Source organism: Herpailurus yagouaroundi, unplaced genomic scaffold (genome assembly GCF_014898765.1).
Source record: "Herpailurus yagouaroundi ecotype Mexico unplaced genomic scaffold, PumYag 29, whole genome shotgun sequence".
Taxonomy (NCBI): Eukaryota; Metazoa; Chordata; class Mammalia; order Carnivora; family Felidae; genus Herpailurus; species Herpailurus yagouaroundi.
In genome coordinates this window covers 10,619,596-10,636,442 of record NW_024412377.1, presented here as the reverse complement: position 1 = coordinate 10,636,442, position 16,847 = coordinate 10,619,596, and the positions used below count along the sequence as shown (strand labels likewise).

Below are 16,847 nucleotides of genomic sequence, written 5' to 3'. Positions count from 1 at the left end.
TGCATCCTGGTACTAAAATGTCACTGGTGTAACTCAGAAAATGGTGCCAGTTAACCCCAGTTTCTACCCACCACTCCTTATATAACTCACGCAATGTATATGGGGACACCCTCCAAGAGGGCCCTAGATAATTCTTGGGTGGGAATGTAAAGAGACCATGTTTATGGAATACCAGTTTGAATAGGTGCAAAACTCTTAGTTGCCTGGGGCAACCGTGTCATGGCCTTGCAGCCCAGCTCTTAGCTTACTTACTTGGCTGTGTGCTCTTGGGAAATTGTTAATGGTCCATAGTCTCAACTTCCTGGTGTGGAGGTAATACTGCTGCTTCATAAGGCTTTTGTGACAATTAAATGTAAGCACGGTAAGGAAATGATGACTGTCAGAGCCACGGCTAACAATGCCACCAGGGCGAACAGAGCACAGTGTCCTGTGACACCTTCAGGGAGTTGGGGAAAAGGGTGTCCCTGTGCACAAAGGGGCTCCTGGACCTGACACTCACTTCTGGCTGTCATGGCGTCTGTGGCGTGGACCTGGGTCTGAGACAAACCTACTAATGGGACTGGGCTTTCTAAGGGTAGAGGGAATATAAACATTTGTAGAATTAAAAAAATATATGATTGAAAAGTTTGGCTTCTCCTGAGTTTTGATGCCCAGGGTCAGTGCCTTGATCATGCCATTTTAATTCAAGTGCTGCTTGACGGTATTGTCTCAAGACTGCTCCCATTTTAATCTTCACAAATGCCCTTCAGGTTTGGACTCGTATTTTCATTTTTCAGATGAGAGTAAGGTCTCTCACATACTCAGGGATTACCAGTCCGGAGCCAAAAGGAAGTTGCACGGTCTCACATGAACAAGCACGCAGACTCGCACTTAACCATAGAGTTAAAGGCAGAAGTTGGTATACTGTGTTAAAAAAAGTTGGACGGTGGCACAAAAACAGACACATAGACCAATGGAATAGAATAGAAACCCCAGAACTAGACCCACAAACGTATGGCCAACTCATCTTTGACAAAGCAGGAAAGAACATCCAATGGAAAAAAGACAGTCTCTTTAACAAATGGTGCTGGGAGAACTGGACAGCAACATGCAGAAGGTTGAAACTAGACCACTTTCTCACACCATTCACAAAAATAAACTCAAAATGGATAAAGGACCTGAATGTGAGACAGGAAACCATCAAAACCCTAGAGGAGAAAGCAGGAAAAGACCTCTCTGACCTCAGCCGTAACAATCTCTTACTCGACACATCCCCAAAGGCAAGGGAATTAAAAGCAAAAGTGAATTACTGGGACCTTATGAAGATAAAAAGCTTCTGCACAGCAAAGGAAACAACCAACAAAACTAAAAGGCAACCAACGGAATGGGAAAAGATATTTGCAAATGACATATCGGACAAAGGGCTAGTATCCAAAATCTATAAAGAGCTCACCAAACTCCACACCCGAAAAACAAATAACCCAGTGAAGAAATGGGCAGAAAACATGAATAGACACTTCTCTAAAGAAGACATCCGGATGGCCAACAGGCACATGAAAAGATGTTCAGCGTCGCTCCTTATCAGGGAAATACAAATCAAAACCACACTCAGGTATCACCTCACGCCAGTCAGAGTGGCCAAAATGAACAAATCAGGAGACTATAGATGCTGGAGAGGATGTGGAGAAACGGGAACCCTCTTGCACTGTTGGTGGGAATGCAAATTGGTGCAGCCGCTCTGGAAAACAGTGTGGAGGTCCCTCAGAAAATTAAAAATAGACCTACCCTATGACCCAGCAATAGCACTGCTAGGAATTTATCCAAGGGATACAGGAGTACTGATGCATAGGGGCACTTGTACCCCAATGTTCATAGCAGCACTCTCAACAATAGCCAAATTATGGAAAGAGCCTAAATGTCCATCAACTGATGAATGGATAAAGAAATTGTGGTTTATATACACAGTGGACTACTACGTGGCAATGAGAAAAAACGAAATATGGCCTTTTGTAGCAACGTGGATGGAACTGGAGAGTGTGATGCTAAGTGAAATAAGCCATACAGAGAAAGACAGATACCATATGGTTTCACTCTTATGTGGATCCTGAGAAACTTAACAGGAACCCATGGGGGAGGGGAAGGAAAAAAAAAAAAAAGAGGTTAGAGTGGGAGAGAGCCAAAGTATAAGAGACTGTTAAAAACTGAGAACAAACTGAGGGTTGATGGGGGGTGGGAGGGAGGAGAGGGTGGGTGATGGGTATTGAGGAGGGCACCTTTTGGGATGAGCACTGGGTGTTGTATGGAAGCCAATTTGACAATAACTTTCATATATAAAAAAAAAAGTTGGACGGGTAGGCTCATCATGAGAAAACATCACAGAGCTTATTATGAAAGCTCATGCATTGGGTCTTTGTTGGGATTTGTATTTTAAAATCTCAAGTCTCTTATCTGTGTTAACTTTTGAACCAGCAAGAAGCTCCGACCGCAGAGAAGGTAATGGTGCTTAGCTGCCATCTAGTCCAATGCTTTTATTTTAAATGTTTATTTTTGAGAGAGCGAGAGAGAGAGAGAGAGAGAGAGAGCAAGCGCATGAGTGGAGGAGGGTCAGAGAGAGAGAGAGGGAGACAGAGCTCCTGAAGCAGGCTCTGCACTGTGAGCGGGACTCGAACTCACAAACCGTGAGATCATGACCGGAGCTGAAGTCAGCTGCTTAACCCACTCAGCCACCCAGGCATCCCTAGTCTAACACTTCGAGTCTGCAGTTCTGGAAACTGAAGCCTGGGCAGGTTGACTGACAGATGCAAGTGACAGAGCTGGGACAGGAACCTAAGATCGGGACCAGGGCTCATTTGTCCACGCAGAATTGTCCAGTCTTGAAAGCAGCACTTGTTTCTTGTGAGTCAGCACATTAGTGACTCTTTTCTCCAAGGATGGCAGTGACATAGCTTGCCACCACATTGCAGAAGTGTTTTACTACTTTCGAGATTTCTGTGGACGTTGAATAGGTTTCCCAGCCCCCTCCTCCCATCCCCCCCCCCCCCGCCCCCATCCCTCGGTGCTTGTTCATGCAACAGGAAACAATTTTAATGTGACTCCAAAAAAAGCCATTCCGTTGTCCGCCTGTTGCCATCTTAATCCCTCCCCAGTTGCTCTCCATGTTTCAAAGGCCAACAGGACAGCCACCTCCAGACAGCTTGTCACCTGACTGCTTGTTGCTGCTATTCCCTAGCAGCCAGAAAGCTCCGGGTTTAAGTTTATGGGCTGACAATGCCCTGGTCTGGTCACTAAATGTTTGTTTGATGTTACTGACTTCTTGTGGTAGATAAAAAACAATTCCCTCATTGTTCAGCAAAGATAGAACCAACGATCAGTTTATGCAAGAACACATTCGTTGCTTAACATGCTTTTTCGTGCAGCTCAGAAAACATTGACTTTAAAAACACATTGATAATTCGCTGTGTACACATGACGCTTCTTTGGAATTTTTCTTCCATTTCTTCTATTTAAGTAAAAATAGAATCATTAGTGTTCTGTTTTAGGGACCAATCACTCCTTTCCTCCACTAGAATATATATATATATGTATATACATATATATATATTTTTTCCCCTTTGGAGTCTCATAAAATCAGGTCATAGAGAATGTGTTGCCATGGCAGAGTCTTATTTAAGTTTCTCTATTCTTCGGAAGGCTTCAGTGGCTTTACATCCTGACTTTCCTGGTTTTCTAGTTCTTTTCTTTCTTTGTCACTTCCCAGCATTTGCCGCAAGATGGTTGTTTTGATGCCTGATTTCTGGCTCCCCTGGTTGCCCACCATGTCCTCAAGCTGCTGAAGCCATTTAGTACAAACCCAGAGAGTTCGCTTTGAAAAGCACTTTATTCCTCCCTGCCAAGCAGGAAGAAAACAGTCTAAACAACAGGACATCATCCTTGTTGTAGCCACATTTAAAAGGAGATGTAAATTTGCTTCTGTTTGATGTTTATGGAATGTATACTTTGTGTCAGGACCTGTGTTAGTTCCTATAGAGAGAAATGGCAAGAAAATAGGTATATTATAAATTTTAAAAATCCCTAACCCCTCCTCCTTCCACCTCCAATTCTTTCCAGCAGGCACCTCAGGTTCTGGAAAACAAATGTTAATTGCATGGGTCCAGAGATGGCCTTTCAAGCCCTCTGAAATCCCCAACCTTTTCCTCTTCACTGTTTTTGAAGGTGTTTGTTTGTTTTTTGTGTGTGTGTGTCTTAAAAAATTCTTCCTTGACTGTAAATTCCCCTCTATCTACTACTACCACACCTCTTTCCTTTATAGTCAAGTTTCTGGAAAGAATAGTTTATATTCAGTATCTTTGTATTTCTCTTTTCTCAGTCCCCTTTTTCTCAAGCCTACATCCATTTGCTTTCTGTCCAACCAGTGAAATTATTCTACAAGGATTACCTTGTTATCTACTGCTGCATAACAGACCACATGAGATCATAATGGCTTATAGCAGAGACGGCAGTCCCTTATTATCTGTCTTGAGTATATCGGCGATTGGGCTCAACTGGGTGGTTCTGCTTCGAGTGGCATTGGGCTGGGTTGCAATCCTCTGTAGGCTTGATTAGGTTGGAATGTCTGAGATAGCTTACTCACCTGGAGGGAAGTTGGTTCTGGGGTGTTGGCTGGGTTGGCTGGGGCTATTGACCAGAACGCCTTGGTTTTTCTTCCATGTGGTCTCCCCATGTGGCTTGGACTTATCACAGCATGGTAGCTGGGTTCTCAGGGAGCATTTCCAAGGGCAAAGGCAGAAGCTGAAGCTCTCCTCAGGATTAGCTTAGGCAGGTTTACAGTCTTACTTTTCCCCATGTTCTTTTGGTGAAAACTGGTCACAGGGCCAGCCACCTTCAAGAGGAGGAGAGGTGAATGGCATGATCCTTTTGCCAAGGGGCTGTGGGATGCTATAGCCCCTTTTGTAAACACAATTAGTTACTAAGGAAACCCTAACTGACCCCACCGCTCCGCTATAGCATTAGCACTATTGGCTCTGTGGTGTATTGGTGGTGCGGCCTGCTTGTTCCCTTTCTGCCTGTCTGCCCACTATCCTCACTTGTCTCCGTGGGCTGTTCTTCCCTACTTGCTCCTGGCATATTGGTGCGTCCCGAGGCTCTTCACCTCGCTTTTCATTCTCCATTCCTTTCTTAGAAAATCATATCTGCACTCATGGCTTAAAGTTCGATTTATTCATTTGACAAGTGTCTACTGAATATCTAGTACGCACATACCCCCTACTGGATGAAAGGACTGATAACATAATCGTGCAGGTTGTGCACTGCGTAACCCCAAAAGGTACCGTCTTGACTGTCTCTGTCTCTACCGTATCAGTGATTCTCAGCAGGAAGTGATTGTGTCACACACGGGATGTTTGGCAGTCTGGAGACATTTTTCATTCTTACAGCTCAGTAGTAGGGAGTTCCTGGCATCCAGAAGGAAGAGACCAAGGGTGCTGCTGAACACCCTACAATGTGCAGGACTACCCTTCACAAGAAAGATCTGGCCTGTAATATCAATTGTGCTGCACTGAGAACCCGTATCTACATCTGGATCTACAGTGCAACTTCCCCTTGAGTTCCAGAGCCACATTCCCAATGGTCTGTGCATCCTGGGCTCTGGGAATGCCACCATAAGCCACTTGACTGGCTTTCCTGCCTCCAGGCTTGCGTCGCTCCAATCCACATTCCACACTGCTGACAGAATGACTAATTTTTAAAAATATAATTTATTGTCATATTGGTTTCCATACAACATCCAGTGCTCATCCCAACAAGTGCCCTCTTCAATGCCCATCACCCACTTTCCCCTCCCTCCACCCCCATCAACCCTCAGTTTGTTCTCAGTATTTAAGAGTCTCTTATGGTTTGCCTCCCACCCTCTCTGTAGCTTTTTTTTCCCCTTCACCTCCCCCATGGTCTTCTGTTAAGTCTCTCAAGATCCACATACGAGTGAAAACATATGGTATCTGTCTTTCTCTGCCTGACTTATTTCACTTAGCATAATACCCTTCAGTTCCATCCACGTTGCTGCAAATGGCATGATTTCATTCTTTCTCAATGCCAAGTACCATTCCATTGTATATATAAACCGCATCTTCTTTATCCATTCTAGAATGACTGATTTTTTTTGTTGCAGCATGGACAGCTAACATCTCCCCTGATCTGAAACCCGTCAGTGATTCTCCATGGACTTCGGATAACACTTGAACTCCCTAATGTGGCCCACAAGATATTTTATGATCGGACTGCTTTCTCATTTCCCATTATGTCTTTCTAGTCCTTTTTAGTTCAGTCAACCTGGCTACCTTGTGGTTTCCAAAGTGTGCTCTGCTTTCCTACGCCACTTGGCCTTTGCACGTGCAGAAATGCCTCCCTTCTGGGACTGTGGCCAACTGCCCTTCCACTCTAGGTTCAACCCACCTCTTCCCAAAATGTTCTTTGTCATCGCTACCTCAGCCCCAAGCTGGAGTGGGGGACCCTCCTTTTTGCAACTTCTCTGAAGACCCATAAAGGTCCCTGCCTTGATCTGATGCCCTGGTGGCAACCATAATATCATCCTGTCATGCTTATACTTTCCGCTCAGATCCTGCCAAACAGGCTATGAGATTTTTTGACGTCATTGGGTAGCATGTGCCTCTATAGCACAGGTACATAATTGGGGTTAAATAACTGTATGTTGAACAAAAGAGGGGCCACCTTTTCTCTTCCTAGTGTTGCTCATTGGCGTTTCAGGCAATGTACTTAATTCAAGAAATGAATTGGAAGCTGAATATCCACCAGTGGCAGAATGGTTGAATCAATTATGGTACATCCACATTGTTGAATAGTTTACAGCTATCACACAGGTAGGAATAGCCTGTATTAAAGTAGAAAAGGGTCTGTGGTGTATTATTAAGGGAATATGTATGAAAATTTTATAGTATAATATACAGATGTGTGTATACATTTGCATACGTTTGTATGAGCATAGTGCATATGGAAGGATATGCTTCAAACTGCCCACATTGGTCACATGCCTTAGTATTGTAATTAACAATCAGTTTAAAGGTAAGCACTAGTATTCAGAAATCAATTTCAAGACCAGATATGAATCTGTAGACAAACAATAAAGGTAGGAGATAATGTGGAACAATATTACTTTAAAGGCTTGGGGAATGTTTACAAAAATGGGGATCTCTTTTTTTGTGTGTCTTTTGAATGTTTATATATGCATAGAAATAAATCTAAAGGTTTAGAACAAAATAATTGCAGTAATAATTTCTGGATGGCAGATGATTTTTATTTTTTTTCTTTTAGCTTATCTGTATTACACAATTCCAAAACGATGAGCACATCTTATTTTCATAACAGAATAACATTATTTCTAAAAATGGAAGATTAAAACTGGTACCATTAAGGTGTCTGTTATGTGAGTACTCAAGACCTGAAAAAAGCAACAGTCTCATGCGGTTATTACAAAATGAATACATCTGAGAACAGTAGTTGTCACATACCATTTTTGTTCCTTTCTTACAGCAAAGACTGAAGGAAGAGAAGGAAGCGAAACGGGCACGCTTGGATGGCAGACATGACTACTTATTTGCAATCGTAGCTTCCTGTGTGGACCTGGACAAAACTGAGGTGGAAGATGCCATTCTTGAGGGGAATCAGGTGAGATGCACTTGAGTGTTCCCAGACTTGATTATGGAGGGCACAGAGAACCTATTGACCTCTGTCCTATGGCAGGATCTGTGCTGGGCTGCAGAGGAGGGTGTCTGTTCTAACATGGACAGGATTCCATTCTGACCATACAGGTGGTGGCAGATTGACGTTAGGGCTCTCCAGCTCTTCATGTTGAATGGGGGTACTTATAACTGTCACTTAAGTTCCATGGTTCTGACAGCAATGTCTGCCTGTTTCTGAATCCAGTGAAGCTGGGTTCGGGTGCCATCTTGGAACTTGAGGTCGGAGCATAGAATCTTCTCTCAGCTTCTGATATATCTCGTCTTGCGTTTATCCTATTCTAACCTGGGAGATTGAATTTTGGCAGCTGAATCTGGTTTCTGTTGTTCCTGAGCTTGACTTCCATTTTCTGCCGTGATTTCCTTCCAAAATCTGGGGTGTGATTACAGAGGGAAGATCAAAATATGGGAGGATATAATTTCATGAGCATTGAGGAAGGCGTATCAGGAGCCCTATGATGGTTTCTGAAGGTTTTTTTGTTTTTGTTTGTTTGTTTGTTTTGGTTTATTAGCATAAAAAAAGAGAGAGAAAGAGAGAGAGAGGGAGAGAGAATTCTTTCTGTTGATGGGGGTGGCACACTCTTGATAATGCTTTTTAGTGGTATACCTGTAAATGTTTAACAACCAGCTTTGAGCAAGAGGGTAGAGGGGGGCGCTATTTTGAGTGTTGATTTCTGTGGTGTTAATACTGCCACAATGGCTGATTCCAGACTATGAACATGATGCTACTGAAGGCTTAGTTGGAAAGGGTTGTGATCAATTGGCTGTCATGAACCAGTATGAGTTGGCTCCAGTTCTCCGGTGGCTTTGTTCCTGCCTGCCATGTCAGTCTGGTGGGATCAGTAGGAGTCAGTGGAACAGTGAGGGGTGGACAACACTAAAATGGCTAGACTGCAGGATGAGTTAATTAGAGGTTGAGGAAATGCCCTTCTCCTTTTCCTTCCAGCTAACATTTGTTGAATATTTATTTTGAGTCTCATCTAAGTGGTTTTCATCTGTAATCTCATTTAATTTTCATGATGCCAGGAGGTAGATAATATTGTTCCTCCAAAATGGAGGCACAGAATGAGACAGTCACTTAACTGATTCAGTCTTGGAGAGGTGAAATGCTTAACTCTACCCCTCCATCTGGATTTGGGATCATGTGAGGGGAATAAACGAGTACAAGTTCTGAACTATAAGAAGCCCAGGTCAAACTGTTGTGTCGTATTCAAGACCAGGAATGTCAAAACCTGGAGGTTGAAAGAAAATGTCCTGGCTCAGTCTCCCAAGCAAAGAAGAGGGGCAGGAGTTTCAGTACTGGCCTTTTGGAAGTATCTCCTTCAGATTCTTGGCTTGGAAGTTAATCTTAACGAGGGCGTCCCACTCAGCCCGACAGCATTCTCAATCAAAGAAGAGTCATGAAGGAACCAGGGCAACTTGCTTTCCCTTATGTATAATAGTTTTATCTATAATATGGTGGAAATTGGAGGGGGCTTATTTTTTTCACACTTAAAATTTCAGGCTAGATTTTGTTGTTTGAAAACATTAAAAAAAATTTTTTTTTTTAACGTTTATTCATTTTTGAGAGACAGAGCATGAGTGGGGAAGAGGCAGAGGGGAGACACAGAACGTGAAACAGGCTCCAGGCTCTGAGCGGTCAGCACAGAGCCCGACACGGGGCTCGAACTCAAACTGCGAGATCCTGACCTGAGCCGAAGTCGGATGCTCAACCAACTGAGCCACCCAGGCACCCCGCAAATGTTTTATTTTAAATTGTGGTAATAACGTAGAATGTAAAGTTTATCATCTTAATCATTTTTAAGTAAACAGTTCAGTAGTGTGAAGTTTATTCACGCTGTTGTGTAACCCATCTTGAGATCTCTTCATCTTGCAAGACTGAAAATCGATACCATTAAACAACAGCTCCCCCCTGCCCCTCCCAGCCCCTGGAATCCACCATCCCACATTCTGTCTCTAAGAACTTGACTACTTTAGATGCCTTATATAAGTGGAATCCTACAGTATTTGTCTTTTTGTGACTGGCTTATTTTATTTAGCAAAATGTCCTTAAGGTTCACCCGTGTTGTAGCCTGTGTCAATTTCCCTTTTTAAGACTGAATGATAATACATCATATCTCTGTGCCACATTTTGTTTATGCGTTCATCTGTTAATGAACAGTTGGCGTTGTGTCCATCTTTTTACTACTGTGGATAATGCTGCTGTGAGGAGAGGTGTGCAAATATCTTTGCACGACCCTCCTTTCAATTCTTTTGGGTATATACCTGGAGTGGAATTTCTGGATCATGGAGGAATATATTAATATTATGAGAAATTCCCATACTGTTTTCATAGGGACTGCACCATTTTACATTCTCACCAAGGGTATACAAGTGTTTCAATTTCACCACATCCTTGACATTTATCTTTTTCTTTCTTTCTTTCTTTCTTTCTTTCTTTCTTTCTTTCTTTCTTTCTTTCTTTTTTTTTTTTGACAGTAGCCATGCTAACGGGCATGTAGATTTTATCCTTTTTCCTCCAATTTGAATTTAAAACAGTGCTAGTGACTTTAAGAAAATTGCTTCTGGGGCTCCTGGGTGGCTCAGTCGGTTAAGCATCTGACTCTTGATTTCGGTTCAGGTCATGATCTCGCGGTTCATGAGTTCGAGTCCTATGTTGGGCTCTACACGGGCATGGAGCCTGCTTGGGGTTCTCTCTCTCCCTATCAGCCCTTACCCAGCTTGCATGCACACACTTTCTCTCAAAATAAATAAATAAACGTTTAAAAAGATTTTAAAAAGTGCTTCCACTGGTAGTAGGCCGGTTGGCAGACCTCTGGTTGTGTAGTGAACCTCATGGATGGGACTGAGTTCTGGACTGGTGTTGGATGGAATGTTCCATGATCATATGTGTTCTCATGGCATTTTCCAGTGATTACTCCAGTTTACTATTAATTACCTCTAGTGTGTTAGATTAGGTTTTGAAAGGTTTGTTCTCCCTTCTGATCTGCAATTGAGTGAAAATGAAACACTATATTTATATCTGCTTTCAACAGCTCAACACTTTCGGAAATTAGCAAAAATGGAAGGACAATCTTTTCAAACATGTATGTAGAAAATATTTTGATGACTGATTGGATTCCTTCTTTGAACTACATGTTTATTATGGTGAGGCATTTACTCTCTCGTGGTTTTATTGGTTGAAAAATACATGACGCCTTCTGTATGCTTTGCATTAGATGCAGTTTTATATGAAGAAGAAAGATGATAGTAAATGCTGACTGAAATATGGTTTCTAATTCAGAACGGAGTTGTGACCTTGCCTTTTCTTTTTTCACAGATTGAAAGAATAGATCAGCTTTTTGTTGCTGGAGGTTTTCGTCACCTTATATTCTACTATCAGGACGTGGAGGTAGCAGATACAGGTATCCGAATTTGATGCGACGTAAGCCAGAAACGTGTTGCCAGATTCATCTGAGGATGGCTTGAAGCAGAAAGCCACTCTCAGAGCTGACCAGGCCCCTTACATCCACGCTGGGAGATGGGACGAATGGGCAGTGGTGAGGTGTGGTGGGTGAGGCCAAGGTGCCATTTTGTTCTCAAGGAAAAGGGACGGATAATGATGGCTGTCTAGCCTGGCTGTTCTAACTTCATTTGAGATATTTTGCTTTCCTTTTCAGGCTGTGCTGGTAATTGAGGAATAATAAAGTAGTTTACATTTTGAGACTTCTTTTCCTTACATCCTAGTTCATTCTATGCAGTGATGTTCTAGAACTTTTTATGGGCATCTGTTTCTTTTCTATATAGGCACCATTTATTTTTAACAGAGGAATTGTTGCCAATAAGCATAATGAGTTGTCTAGTTAAATATCACATTATGTTTATTTTCTACCGACTATGATTCAAACGAGTAATGTGGAATGACAAGTTTAGTTATTTTCACTTAAGAAAATTTGCAAATCTTTGTGTGGATTCAACTGGCATCTCCCATTCTCCGTTTATGTGGATTCATATAATTTTAAAGCCAAGCTAGGGGCACAAACAAATATATTATGATTATATTAAAATATTACATTCATCTTTTTATAACCTTTTTGAAGGGAAAATAGTTATTGCTGTTGGCATATAGTATGACTATGCTCTTTTGTTTAAAAACTGGGAAAATTATGCATGCATACTCTAAGTGATTGGGATTTTCCTAGAATTATTCTTCTGATATTTTGTGGTCAGAAAGTCCATTACACTTTAAAAAAAATTTTTGTTTTAGTGTTTATTTATTTTTGAGAGCGAGCGAGAGAGAGAGAGACAGAGTGTGAGCGGGGCAGGGGCTGAAAAAGAGGGAGATACATAATCCAAAGCAGGCTCCAGGCTCTGAGCTGTCAGCACAGAACCCAACACGGGGCTTGAACCCACAAACCGTGAGATAGATCATTAGCTGAGCCAAAGTCAGACGCTTCACCAACTGAGCCACTGAGGCACCCAGAAAGTCCATTACACTTTGAACGAAAAATCAAAATAATACAGAAATTTCTAATTCTATCCCAGTCTGACAAACATAAAGTCAAATGGGATGTTGAGTTATCTACAAAATGTGCACTGGGTGGAGTTCAGGGTTCGCGTGTAAATGTAACAGTGAATGAGGAGGGTTCACGGGATGTAAACATAATTTAATTTCGCTCCCCGCTCTCCCTTTAGACCTTTACCGTGGGACTGGCTTTAACCTTTTGACCTTGGATCAACACTGAGACCATTCCATGACTGTCCTGGATATTCTTAGATAGGAAATGTTCCTATGGTTGCTTCACATTACAAATACTGTCTCAGTGCAGAAACTAAAACTATCCAGTTGATCAAAATGAGTTGATCTAAAGTTAAATCTTCTCCACTGCTGGCTCACCCACTTCCTTCCGCCATCCCCCAAGGTTCCAAGCAGGGACCGCTGAAGGTCAGTAGTCACAGGAGGAGAGAAGCATATGGTCCTCCTCTGCTCCTTCAAGTTAACCTTCTGCTCCTGTCCACGTTGTGCAAACCACGGCTCTGGCTTGAGGTAGGGCAGGCACAAGAGGGACGAGGTGGCAGGAAAGCTTTTACTCGAGCAGCACTAGCACTGTCACAAGTTGGCTGACCTTGATTCCCCGGGCCCTTGCTCTTGTGGGCCCTGGGAGCGTTCGCTGCACATCCCGCGGTGACGTGTTGTCCTCCCGGTGAGGCATATCTGCTGGTTATCTTTGTTGGGCGGGTTCGCTGCCAAAGCCCCAGCACCAGTCTCTAGCCCGGCACCGTGGGGGCAGAACTTGGTTGCGTGGGGGGAGGTTCCTCCTAGAGGTTCTAATTGCAGGGTTTCAGGATTCAGCTTGCAGTCCACGTTCTTCCCCAGGTCCCTCCCTTGGCACTGTGCTCCCGCCCCTGATAACCTTGCTTGAGCTACCGATCTGCTTGGAGAGCTCCAACTTCCATGGGCGGACAAGGGCACTGGCTCTCTCTGTGTGCATAAATGGTCCACTCAATGAGCTACATGCTTCGACGACCGAAAATACAATTTTCAAATAATAATAATGGTAATGCTTATTGGCCTAGTGTTTTTATGTGCTTTTCTAAGGGCTTCACATGTATTAACTCATTTAATCCTCACAACAATTGCAGATGCTAGCTTCTAGGGGTATTATTCGAATTTTTCAGATGAGAAGACTGAGGCACAGAAAGACTAGGTATCTTTGCCAAGGTCACATGGCCATGAAGGGCAGCGGAGGAGACTCACGCCTTGGGGGTCTGACTCTAGAGCCCACGCCCTTCATCCCATTGCTCTCCTGACTCTAGCACGATACTGAGGGGGCTGCAGGGGTCTGGAGTTCTATAGTCAAAGCTAGTTTTTTGATCTCAACTCTTACCACCTGTTGGCTGTGACATGGGACAGGCTACCGCTGCCTTTAAGGTGGTAGTGACTTTAATAACGTAGATAAGGTACCAAGCAGAGGAGCTGACACCCAGCACATGCAACAGGTACTGTCTCCCTCTTTGCTCCTCCCCCAGGCCTCTCTTGTGGCCTGTTGTGGATGAAAATGACTATTGTAGCTTCAGCAAGAATCTGCTTTGGACCAAACTCTCTCATTCCTGTGCCTCTCATTCCTGTGTGTGTGTGTGTGTGTGTGTGTGTGTGTGTGTGTGTGTGTTTAATGTTTATTTATTTTTGAGAGAGAGAGAGAGAGAGAGAGACAGAGTGTGAGCAGGGAAGGGGCAGAGAGAGAGAGACACAGAATCCGAAGCAGGCTCCAGGCTCCGAGCTATAAGCACAGAGCCTGACACAGGGCTCAAACTCACAAACTGGGAGATCTTGACCTGAATTGAAGTCTGACACTTAACTGACTGAGCTCCCCAGCCGCCCCTCATTCCTGTTTTTTGCTGGAGCAACACTTTTTTGAAATACACCTGTGATCTGGAAACAGTCACCTCCTTTTAGATCCCTTCAGGGTTCAGGCTAGAGATGGTCCAGGCAGCAGACCTTCCAGGGCACATGGATGAGTCAACGCGACACTATTTTAACAAGGAAACTCATTCCAAGAGACAACCATATGGACCGTAAGTAGCATTTGTGAAACTGAAATTCTTTTGCATTTGTAGGACAACTTGGCTCTCCAGGGGGAGTGACTTCTCTTTCTGAAAAGATTAAAAAACCGAAGGTGTTTGTGACCGAGGGAAAAGATGTGGCTCTTACTGGAGTATGTGTGTTCTTCATCAGGACTGACCCTTCCAGAGCTGTCACCCCTGAGAACATCCATAGGGTAAGGGGCTGGAGTAATCCTTTACCCCAAATGACCCAAAATCATGTAAATTCTACAAAAAAAAAAATCCTTCCCTATAGAGGTAACCACTGTTTTCATTAACTATCTAAAACTACTTTCAAAGAAGTATTTCTAAGAGCATTCATAGCAAACAAGACATTTCCTTTAAATCTGTTGAGTTATAGGACTTAATATTCAGTTTGTTAACAAAAATTGATATAACATTATGTATATGTATTTGCGTGCATGTGTGTGTGTGTGTGTGTGTGTGTGTGTGTGTGTGATACAGTGAAGTCTTTCCTTTAAAAAATAATGGCCCGTACATTATTTACTTAATGGCAAATTTCATACATTTAAAGTAAGATTTGTAATAATGGATATATAATTTTTTTGTGTATGTGCAAAATAAAGTGCATGTCTCCTCTGCCCTCGATGGGGGCATTATCTGCTTGGAGCAAGTAAACCGGTAGACGTGTCGTGTTCTGTTTATTTCAGGTTTTTATTTTGATGATCGCGATTTGGAATAGTATAAAGCTTAGGTCTTAACCAGGGCATCAAAAAATAATTTACTGGATTGAGAGACTGAACATACAAACAAAGGCCAGACCGCACGTAAAGCAGAATTTTGACCTGTAACTGGCAGCAACCTGTCCAGGGAGCCAACCCCCTTATCAAGGAAACAATCCAGGGAGCCAGCCTGTACTGTCAGAGTCGCAGGAAGCCTGCGGGGCAGCCGCACAAGAGTCGCTGTGACAAATTGGCCAGTAGTGCCAGCATTTGGTTCGTGACTGTCGGCCTCCCTAATTTTTGTCTGTACCCCCAGCCTATTTCCCTGGGGCTGGAGAAAGCCAAATATGCACCCCTCGCGGATCACACAGGATGCCCCACTTCTAGGGGCCGCCTCCAGGTCCCCCACACCAGCAGCCTCCAATCAGGACATGCCTGAAAGCTTCTCTTTCCTCCACTAGAAGGCTTTCCCGCTCCCCTGCCTGCTTTTAAGTGTCTTCCGAAATGCGGGTGTTGGTGGCCGACTCTTGCTATAGCAAGTTCCGAGTAAGCAGTTTTGCTTTTCTCATTTGGTTGGTCTTCATTGACCGACGCGGGCTATTTGGTTAATGAGCAGCATTCAGAAATGACCTAGTAGCTATGTTGCAATTGCAGATAATTTTTACAGCAGGGGATCTCCTGTGTTCCAGGAGGTGAGCTTTAATATGTTAGATACCGCGGATGGGGGCCTGCTCAACAGCGTGAGGCATTTGCTGTCGGACATCTTCATTCCCGCTCTCAGGGCCACGAGCCATGGCTGGGGCGAGCTCGAGGGTCTTCAGGAAGCATCCAGCATTCGGCAGGAGTTCTTGAGCTCTCTGGAAGGCTTTGTGGGCGTCCTGTCGGGCGCACAGGAGAGCTTGAAGGAGAAGGTAAGAATGAATAAGTTCTTCCTTCAAAAGTTATCAGATGGTGAACAAATCAACATGTAAGTGTGTAATGCTTCTGTTGGATGGTCTTAATTCCTCTGCCTGGCAAATCTTGAAAAAATTTTATGGGCATTTTTATTGCTCCTCCCAGAGGTGGTGGTGGTAGCTAGATGTAAATTCTTACGGTTTGGAGTGATCAATGCATCGGAAGTGTTGGCCACGATGGAGGGTTTCATTCAGTCACATCGCATGCTTGACTGCAAAGAGAAGTGAATGAAATGCTTGTGGCATCACTGTTTGTCCTAGAAGGAAAGGAATCTGGACCCAGAGAATGTGGAGAGTGTGTGCCCATGCGTGTGTGTGTGTGTGGGGGTGCTGGGTGGTGGGTGGTGGGTGATGGGTAGGGATGGAGGAAATCCTGAAGAGGAGAGAGCAGTTGACGTATCTGGAGGGAGTGCGTTGGGTCCTGCGGTTAAGCCTGTGACCAAAAGGGCCTTTAAGAATAAGTTTGGCAAATGTGAGATCTAGCTTCTTTAAAATTTGTGCAATCTACTGGAAGCCCGTGTTACACATTACTTGGGGCAGATGGTGGTGGATGCAAGACCGTGATGGCGATAGCCCCGATCAGGCACGAATGGGAGACAGAAATGTAGCCTGTGATACCAATGACGGAGTGTTACTCACTCCTCTCCAGAGGAGACTGAGAAGCATTGGGACCTATTGGGATATTGGGAGAGAGACATCAGGCTTTCTAGAGGATATGGAATAGGGGAGTGGAGTAAATTTCATCCAGATGGGAGCGGGTTGATTCCGCCTAATATCTGAGTTCTATGTGTAGTGAACTCTGATGCAGGCCTATATACTAAACCGCAAGCTGAAGCAAGTTAGATTGTTGTTCTACTTGAAAAAGCAGTGCTTTCATATGGTCCCATGTCATATTGTGGTCT

The 16,847-nt window shown here is 43.6% G+C and overlaps 1 protein-coding gene across 1 annotated transcript in view; it reads left to right on the top strand.

Moving 5' to 3' along the window:
• DNAH5 (dynein axonemal heavy chain 5) overlaps nt 1-16,847 on the top strand; it is a 291,695-nt gene that overhangs the window by 60,358 nt on the left and 214,490 nt on the right. Inside the window, exons 2-5 of the mRNA XM_040494117.1 lie at nt 7,522-7,656; nt 11,047-11,131; nt 14,325-14,485; nt 15,682-15,903. Coding sequence (XP_040350051.1) covers nt 7,522-7,656; nt 11,047-11,131; nt 14,325-14,485; nt 15,682-15,903 — 603 coding nt within the window. The remainder of the gene's footprint in view (nt 1-7,521; nt 7,657-11,046; nt 11,132-14,324; nt 14,486-15,681; nt 15,904-16,847) is intronic.